We start from the raw sequence: 10,280 nt of genomic DNA on the forward strand, positions 1-10,280 counted from the left end.
GACTGAGCCACCCAGGCGCCCCAGCATCTCCTGTTCTAATGGCATGACTCTGGGTGGTTCCTGGGGGGGCGTTGGTCACCAGAAAGACCAACCCGTGATCAGAAGTGTGGGATTTTCAGCTGTACCCCCATTATCCAGAGAGGGGAGAGGGGCTGTGTGATGTAGCCTCCATAAAATTCCGAAGGTGTGTGGTTTGGAGCGCCCCCCGTGTGGTGGACATGGGTGCTGCATGACATGCCCCTCCCCTCGTGCCTCGCCCTGTGTGTCCCTTTGATCTGGATGAGATCTGTGTTCCTGATCATATCCTCTTATAATAAAATAGTATGCAGTAAGTAAACCAAGTTCTCTGAGCCGTTCAAGCAAATTAAACCCCAGGCAGGGGTCATTGGAACCTCCAATCTATAGCCGGTTAGTCAGAAGCGCAGGCGACACCGTGGACTTGGATTGGTATCTGAAGTGGGGGCAGGGGCGGTCTTGTGGGACTGACCCCTTAATCCGTGAAGTGTGACACTATTTCCAGGTAGCCTGTGTCAGAATTGAGTCGAATTGTAGGCCACCCAGCTGGTGTCAGAGAATTGCTTAAAAACATCCAAACCACCACACATACATCAGAATTGGTCTCAGCATTGTAGTTACTGTTAGCAGAACAACTTCCTTTATATTCCTTATGAATCAATGAAAGAGAAACACTCACATGACACAGGACCGTGTTGTTACAGGAATCGCTGACACTGGAGGACGTGGCCGTGGACTTCACCTGGGAGGAGTGGCAGCTCCTGGCCCCCGCCCAGAAGGACCTGTACCGGGACGTGATGTTGGAGAACTATAGCAACCTGGTGTCAGTGGGTGAGGACGGCTCCCCTGTGTCACTCAGAGGGTGCCCAGTCAGTGGCCTTTCCTTTCTCCGCTGCTTGCACTTCGGAGTCACTGCATTGCTCTGTATGGCAGATTCTCAGTGCCTCCTTGGGCACATGATAAAAGGGTCTGATTTACTACGAGCTGCTCTTACCACCAACACAAATGGTGCCAAACATGGGGGGTTTTTCTACACCAACAACCAGTTCTCCAACTCTCCAGTACCAGCTAGGTGTCCTGCCGTTCATTTCAGTTCTGCCACGACCCAGAGTTAGCAGCACACTCCACAGGTTTAAGGGCTTAGTTCCACAGGACTCCCCTCACTTCAGATGCCAATTGCCAGTATTGGTCCCCACTACCCAGGGTACCCACGCTCCAGTCCATCTGTAAAGTGGGCATTCCCACAACCCCCCTCAGGTCGGCAAGTTGCTGGAAACAGCTCACAGAGCTGCGGAAAGCACTTTACTTAAGATTACCATTTTATTATAAAGGATAAAACTCGGGAACAGCCAAAAAAAGGAAGAGATGTATAAGGCATGGTATGGAGGGAGGGGTGTGGACTTCCCATGACCTCTCTAGGTATGCCACCCTCCCAGCCCTTCAGGTGTGTTCACCTACCTGGAAACTCCCAGCCTGGTGGTTTAGGACTTTTTATGGAGGTTTCATTATGTAGGCATGATTGCTTAAATCATGATTAACTCAAGTCTCCAGTGGCAGGGGCAGGGGATTGGAGCTGAAGGTTCCAACCTTCTCATCCCACCAGGGTCTTTCTGGCAACCGGCCCCCATGCTAAAACTCTATAGGGGCCCCTCCCACCAGTCATTAGTTCACAAAAAGACTCATCACTCTAGAGAGTTCAGGGGTGTTAGAAGTTCTTGTGTCAGGAACTGGAACTTAGACCAAATACTCTAACGGAAGATGCTCCTATCATGGCTGTCACTTAGGAAATTATAAGGGCCTTAGGAGCTCTGTGCCAGGAATGGGGTACAAAGACCAAATATATATCATTATATCATGGTATCACATATGCCCTCTCCTGAGAGAGAAGCCTCAGCTTTGCAGATGTGAAAACTGTCTCAGTCCCTCAAATGTAGCATTCTCCCATCTTGACAGACCCCAGCCCGATTTGGTGAGTCTAAGTGTTCTGTCTTTCCCACGAGTAGGGTATCAAGCCAGCAAACCAGATGCACTCTCCAAGCTGGAACGAGGGGAGGAACCGTGGGCGAAACAGGAGGAAGTCCCCAGTGGAACCCGGCCAGGTGAGTGAGAACCTGCCAGCCGGGTAACTGTGGAAGTCACCCTCGGTCAGCGAGAGAAGGCTAGCAGGGTGTTTGAGAACAGAAGCTGTGCTCTGTGTATCTCTCTCCCGTAGCAGAACTTTTCCTTTAGGTCTTTAGAGGGAAGTGGAACTCTTTTTTCTCTTCTGATGTCTGATCCTTGCTTTTTTCATTTTACATCTTGATTTTTGTTGGTTTGCCTAGTTTTCTTCCACGGATTCTGTTAGCTTACCCCTTCTTTGTACCTTGTCACAGTGTGTGTCCCTGTTCCTTCTGCCTCCCTGGCTATGAAATCCACACCCCACATCCCCCGGGCCTTACTCTAAAGAGAGACGTGTGAATTCACACTGTTTCTGACTACTGTACCTTCCCGCCCGGCTCCTTGGGAAATGCCAATTTCCCTCCTGACAGCCAACTCCACCCTGTATGTCGTGCCATCACAATAACCTGGTCTCTTACGGGGTATTAATCTGCTTTCTAGCTTTTCCCTCCACTCGAGATTCTTCAGTTCTTTTCCATTTTCTCTGCTGAATTCCTAATACTTGAGGTTTTTCTTCTGGCTCATGAATTAAGCTCTTTCTGTTGTCTAGAAGAGACTCCAAATTGGTATCTCCCTTCCTACTGTATAGTGTTGTAGATATTTTACCTGCCTAAGATTTCTGAGTCCCTGCATGAGGAACAGGAATCCTCTTCCCTCCACAAAAAATCCCCTTCCGTCTCATTTGAACGTTAGATTCTCCTTTAGTACTGCACACCGTACCCCGTCCACACTGCTGTTAGCTATGGCATTCTTGTCTTAAAGGTCTCCGCTGTTTCTGTTGACTGTTTCACTAGAAAAGATGGTTTTACATCCTCCATCAGTTCTAGCCAAAATCAGCTTATGCCTGCCTTGATGGCTTCCTTTGTACGGTTGATATTTCTGATTTTCCTTTGGTTCATCCGAGGTCTTCCCATTGTATTCATTTGTCGAAATCATTTATTTTCCCCATTTTTTAAAAGCGGCTTTGAGATAATTCACATAACCCATAATTTGCCAACTTAACACATACAATTTCGTGCTTTGTAGTACATTGACAGGGTTATGTAACCATCCCCATAAGCAATTTTGGAAGATTTTCATCACTTTAAATAAAGAAACATTTCCAGGGTGCCTGGCTGGCTTATTCAGTACAGCATGTGACTCTTGATCTGGGGGTTGTAGAAATTACTTAAAAATAAAATCTTTTAAAAAATAAAATAAAGTAAAAAATAAAAAGAAACGTTTCTTCCCAGGCCCCCAGCTCTGGGCAGCCACTGATCTACTTTCTACCTCTAGAAATTTGACTGTTCTGGATATTTTATATAATCATGAAATATTTGGTCTTTAGTGTCTGGCTTCTTGCATTTAGCCTAAAGTTCCTGAAGTTCTTCCATGCTTTAACATGCATCAGTACTTCATTCCTTTTTATTGCCAAATAATACTCCCACTGTATGGATATACCACATTTTATTTATTCATTCATCTGCTGATGGACATTGGGTTTTTCCACTTTTTGGCTTTTATGAATTATGCTATGAACATTCATTTTTCTTAGGTATATACCAAGGAGTGGAATTCTTGGGTCATATTGGACCCCCAGGAAGGGTCCAGACATGATGCTTCCAGACTCATGGCCAGCATTACCTCCTCCCAGCCATGGTGTGTGACAATATGCAAAGAGTATTGCCAACCAGGGGAGCTCACTTGAGCCTTTGGTGTCCAGTGTTTTTACTGGGGCTCAATCACACATTGCCCACATGGCTGAACTTTAGTTTTTAGCCCCACCAGAAATCAGGCTAATTCCTATAGTCTCCAGTTCCTCTGAGGGTCTGGAGGTTGGAACTGATATGGCATGGCCCAAAGTCTCCTTCATAAATCACATTGTTAGAATATCCAGTGGCCAAAGCCCCCAGGCAAACAGAGGCACTCCTATCAGGTAGGACATTCTGAGGGCCTAGAGATCACTTCCAATAGAGCCAGTGGCAAGGGCCAGACCTCTCTTTGGGTGAAGTTAAATCTTAACTGAAGGTAACTATGAAAATGAACAATAAAGGGATTTACTTAGAAATAAAGAGGAAATAGAGCTTATAGTTGTACAATCAGAATTGAATGACAGCATGATATATACAAAGGACATCTGCATTTTGAATTAGGAAGATGCCACCATGAATTAGGAATGAAGGCATGAAATAGGAAACTGCAAGACATGGTGTTGACTGTTCAGAATGGCTTGGAGTTGGCTGGATGAAGGCAGTATTAGAAGGTGTCTACAAGAGAAGCACTGGAGTGGACACATGGATAAATGGGAGTATTCATGATGATGTGCACTTTTATTGCCAGGATGACTGGATTTGATATGCGAGTAATTGAGGTAGCATGGTGGAGGGTTGTGCTTGGTTTTGTATTTTTTGTAGCTCTAGGTTGTATGACCTTTCACTTGGACAGTGATAGTAGAGTAACAATAAGGAACAGCTAGATGTTCTAAGAAAAACAGAAGGTAAAGCTGACACACCTTGGTCGTAGAGGAGGAAGTTGGTCCTTTAGTACAACCAAGACACAAAGGTAGAACTACTGAAATAGATGCTGCTGGTAGCAAGTGAGGGAACAGTGCATCAGGGATGCTGAAATGGGAAAAGCTTGGGTATGATTTCTCTACTGAATGCACAATGTGATCAACATGACAGTTTCTATGTCCTGTGCGGGAGCATATTAGCTTCTGAAGATGGCTACGTGGTATAATGGCCAGCTGCAAAATTTCCTACCAATCATGGTCAGCCTATTCAGTATGAATGGAATGGACGATAAAATGACATGGCTGGACTAAGGTTGGAGTGTTGTCCACTAAATCTGATTGATGTTTGTGGAAAGTTAGTTTAATGGTGGTCTACAGAAAGGCAAATTTAGGAACAGGATTACTATGCAAGAGTCTGTCTCAGCTCACTTTAAATTCTGAAGACCTTACTTTCTTACTTGGTAACAAACGCATTTATTCTAGACACCTCAGTTTGCATAGTTCCGCAATGTCTCTAGTCAGATTTTGGGTTCTCTAAAGTGAACTTAAAGAATCCCCAGCCTAAATGCTGAAATGTCTAAAACCTTCTTCTGTACCTTCACCATCTTTCATTCTCCGTGTCCTCCCAACATTACACCCAGTCTTCTTTTCTTGGTAACAAGTATATATTATTTCAACATTGCTATCTCCAACCAGACCTGGATGTCTGTACTACAGTATCTAATAATCCTCTCAGAGTTTATGTTCTGCAACACAGACTTTTTCCTACACATTCTGGATTTCAGTAATATTCCTCATTTCCATTTGACACGCCTACCCAGTGGCTCAAGCCATATAGTTAGAGGGAAATCCTTGATTCCTCACTGTCATTAACCACTCTCCATTGAACTCATCATTTAACTGTCTTTTCTTTATACAGATATATCCTGATTCCCTCCACTTTCCAGTCTCCATTGCTCCTTCAATCACATTTCACAATATCCAACTCCCTTCTTTTTTCTTTTCTTTGTCATTTGGTTTCCCCTAACTAGGTTTACGATCAGTGAAAGTGAGGCCTATTTTATATATTCCAAACACCAGCACAGTGCCTTGTACACAGGAGCCATTCAGTAAACAGTTTGGAGTGAACAAATGCAACCCTCATAGTTCTGGATAGTAGTCTCTTCCACCTTTATGATCTGGTGCCTTTCCAAGTTCTGTGGAATGGTGTTCCTCCAACCCTGTCGTTTGCTGCCAACAATGACTTGCTTGTGTTTTACTATTCCTGCATGTTTTGTGAGTTCCTAGTTAGAGAGCAGCAAATCTACATACATTGTCAACTGTGTAACCTTATTTATACTTACTGCTTTTTCATTTTGGTTTGTTTATATTACTGTGTTTTTACCAATGTATAAGAGATAAGGAACATTTATATATAGCATTTCTTTTATACTGTTATAGGGTTGTCACTAAAATGCCATTTTTTAAGGAACACTAAAGAATTTTTTAAAGTTTTATTCAAAACAAGATTATGGATTATGAAAGGATTCATTGTTCTCTTTTCTAGAACCTAGCAAAGTTGATAATCACCTGCAAGGTCACTGGGAAAATCCAAGAATGCTGAAAGGTATGGAACAAAACCACAAACACAATGCATTTGGAAATACTGTTCCTCAAAGCAAAAGTCATTTTCCTTCCAGACAAAATCATATGCTTGAGTTCTATATAAAAACTTTGAAGTCAAATTTAAGTTTAGTCAACCAGAGCAAAAGCTATGAAATTAAAAACTCTACTAAATTCAGTAGAGATGAGAAATTATTTCTGCACGATAAGCATGAAGATTTTAATTCTGCTGTTAAACTCCCTATAAGTGCAAAACCTATTAGCAATAAGTCCCAAGTCATTAAGCATCAGAGAACTCGTGAAATAGAGAAACCCCATGTATGCAGTGAATGTGGAAAAGCCTTCATTAAGAAGTCCCAGCTCACAGATCATCACAGAGTTCATACAGGAGAGAAACCTTATGGATGCAATATTTGTACGAAAGTATTCTCCAGAAAGTCCAGGCTCAATGAACATCAGAGAATTCATAAAAGAGAGAAATCCTTTCTATGCAATGATTGTGGAAAAGTCTTCACCATGAAGAGCCGTCTAATTGAACACCAGCGAACTCACACTGGAGAGAAACCCTATGTATGTAACGAATGTGGGAAAGGTTTCCCAGGGAAGCGTAATCTCATTGTACATCAGCGAAATCATACTGGAGAGAAATGCTATGTATGCAGTGAATGTGGAAAGGGCTTCACTGGGAAGAGCATGCTCACCATACACCAGCGAACTCATACAGGAGAGAAACCCTACATCTGCAGTGAATGTGGGAAAGGCTTCACCACGAAGCACTATGTCATCATACATCAACGAAATCACACAGGAGAGAAACCCTATATATGCAATGAATGTGGGAAAGGTTTCACGATGAAGAGTCGACTGATTGAACATCAGCGAACTCACACAGGTGAGAAACCCTATGTATGCGATGAATGTGGAAAAGGCTTTCCCAGGAAGAGTAATCTCATTGTACATCAGAGAAATCATACAGTAGAGAAATCCTATGTATGCAGTGAATGTGGAAAAGGTTTCACCGTGAAGAGCATGCTCATCATACACCAACGAACTCATACTGGAGAGAAACCCTACATCTGCAGTGAATGTGGGAAAGGCTTCCCCTTGAAGAGTCGACTGGTCGTACATCAACGAACACATACTGGAGAGAAACCTTACAGATGCAGTGAATGTGGGAAAGGTTTCATTGTGAATAGTGGACTGATGTTACATCAGCGAACTCACACTGGAGAGAAACCCTATATATGCAATAAATGTGGAAAAGGTTTTGCCTTTAAGAGCAATCTTGTGGTACATCAGCGAACTCATACTGGAGAGAAACCCTTTACGTGCAGTGAATGTGGAAAAGGCTTCACCATGAAACGCTATCTCATTGTACATCAACAAATCCATACAGGAGAGAAATCATACATATGCAGCGAATGTGGTAAAGGCTTTGCTATGGAAACTGAGCTCATTTTACATCAGCAAATTCATACTGGAGAGAAACCTTATGCATGCAATGAATGTGGTAAAGGCTTCACTGTGAAAAGCCGACTAATCGTTCATCAGCGAACTCATACAGGAGAGAAACCTTTTATATGCAGTGAATGTGGAAAAGGCTTCTCCTCAAAGAGAAATCTTATTGTACATCAGAGAACTCATAATGGAAACAAACCTCAATGACACCATGAATAGGGTCATACCCTCAGGAGGAAAATATGCCTTGTGCAACATCAGAGATTTCACACAGAATTGACTTCCTTTATTTGTACTGACTGTGGAAAATCCCATTCATTACCTACCAGGGAATTATGCAGCAAACTATGTATACAGTTAATGGGAGAAAGCCTTCAATACCAGGTCAGCACCCATTGTACATCAAAGAATTCATAGAATAGAAAGACTATGGATTTAATAACTGCGGGCCGCCTTTCTCTCATTTGTCAAGCCTTGTTAATACACACAAGAAATGTGTAAGTCAAGGTACATAAGCCTTTGCAGAGAATCTGAACTCATTACATACAAGTGAACTCATTCAGGGGACAAACCATGATACTTCAATGAACTCCTTAAACATCAGTGTGCTCCCAGCATACCTGAATATAGTCAGTATAGATTAATTAGCCTGTTGCTAGATTTTCACCCTTGGGGAATACTGAATTTGCATAGGAGTGAAGTTTAGTGAATGCAGAGAATGTGCTAGTGCCTTCAGTGATCAATTACCTCACGTTGTATGTCAAAACAGGAAACAAAACTGATATATTCAATGCAGAAAAGTCCTGAGGAAACATTTCTAGGTAATTACATATCTGAAAAGTATATATTAAGACGAATCTTATGAATGGAGAGAGTAGGAAAGCCTCCTATGGGAATAAAGACCCTGTCTCATCAGTGATCATAATAGATCCCACCAGCGAGCTTACACATAGTGGCAACATGATGACTGTGCAAAAGCCTTTGCCTGGAAGTCAAACCTTAATAGTTGTGTGATATTCACGTTAAAGGAAAATGGCAGTGAATACGAATTTTAGTGATATTCTGCCTCATCATTTCTCATGAATTCATACAGACATAAAACTCATGAACACACTAAATGTGGAGTAACTAGGAAATTATCAGAAATTTTGAAGGAGGGCGCCTGGGTGGCTCATTTGGTTAAGCGACTGCCTTTGGCTCAGGTCATGATCCTGGAGTCCCAGGATCGAGTCCTGCATCGGGCTCCCTGTTCAGCGGGGAGTCTGCTTCTCCCTCTGATCCTTCCCCCTTCATGCTCTCTCTCTCTCTCTCAAATAAAATCTTTAAAAAAATTTTTTTTGAAGGAAAGAAGCCTCATGAAAACAATGCATACCTGAGTTTTTCATCACAAGTCTATACTTCTACATCTGATGTCCATTTTGGGGCAGGATACCTTGAACCATATTCTCAGTGATGCCATCGTTTTAAAGTAGGCTATTCTCAACACTGATTAAATTTTAATGTACACAATGCAGGGGTGTTCTGTACCCAACTTGTATCATATGATTACCTCTTGCATTTCTTGGGTTCTAAAGTCATCTCTTTCAGGCAAAAGAAAAAGGAATATATTTTTAAATGTAATTTAACATATTAGGGTGTATTTATTCAAGTTTGTAAGTAGTTTACAAAAATAATCTTATATATGATTTTTTCTAAGTTTTTTGAAATAATTTTAGATTCACAAAAAATTATAAAGTATACAATGTTCCTGAGTACTTGTACTCAGCTTTTTCAGTGACATTATCTTACATAACCATAATACATAATCAAAACCAATAAAATGACATTGGTACAATGCTGTTAAGTAAACTGTAGACCTTATTTGGTTTTCACTAGTGTTTGCATGCATTAATTTATGTGATGTTTTGTTTTGTTTTTTAGTGTAGAGTTCTAAGAAACTTAATCACATACATAGATTCCTGTAAATCCCACCACAATCAGGATACAGAATTGTTGTGCCAACACAAAGAAACATCCATGTGCTGCCCCTTTATAGTCACACTCTCCCCACAACCCTGACCCATGGCGACCACTGACCAGTACTCCATCACTCTGATTTTGTCATTTCAAGGGTGCTGTTAAAACGGAATGATACAGTGTGACCTTTGGGATAGGCTTTATTTCATGCAGCAAATTGCCCTTAAGATTCATCCAATTTGTTGGGCATATAAATAGTTTTACTTTTTGTTACTGAGTGGTATTCTTTTGTTATGAACGTATCATGGCTTATCTGTTCAATGTTGGTGGACTTTGGGTTGTTTCTAGTGTTTCACTGTTATGAATAAAGATGCTATGAATCCAGTTTTGTGTGAACATAAGTTTTCATTTCTCTGGGATAAATACCCATGTTAAGTTTGTGTTTTTAACTTTATAAGAAACTGCCAAACTTTTCCATAGTAGCCATACTAATGTACATTCCCACCTTCAGTGTATCGAATCTCCAGTTGTATCTTGTCTAGCACTTGGCACAGTCATATTTAATCCTAGACTTCCCATCAGGTGTGTGCAGCATATAATG

General features: G+C 41.7%; 1 protein-coding gene across 1 annotated transcript; it reads left to right on the top strand.

Annotated features, from left to right (window-relative positions):
* Positions 1-158: 158 nt before the first annotated feature.
* On the top strand, positions 159-10,060 carry LOC102731730 (uncharacterized). The gene is made up of 3 exons (XM_081811067.1): positions 159-846; positions 2,019-2,114; positions 6,210-10,060. Exons 1-3 carry the CDS (start codon positions 813-815, stop codon positions 7,928-7,930), a joined length of 1,851 nt encoding a protein of 616 aa, XP_081667193.1. The 5' UTR covers positions 159-812; the 3' UTR covers positions 7,931-10,060.
* The last annotated feature ends 220 nt before the right edge of the window (positions 10,061-10,280 follow it).

Source organism: Leptonychotes weddellii, unplaced genomic scaffold, assembly GCF_054177405.1.
Source record: "Leptonychotes weddellii isolate Sample4059 unplaced genomic scaffold, ASM5417740v2 HiC_scaffold_5316, whole genome shotgun sequence".
Taxonomy (NCBI): Eukaryota; Metazoa; Chordata; class Mammalia; order Carnivora; family Phocidae; genus Leptonychotes; species Leptonychotes weddellii.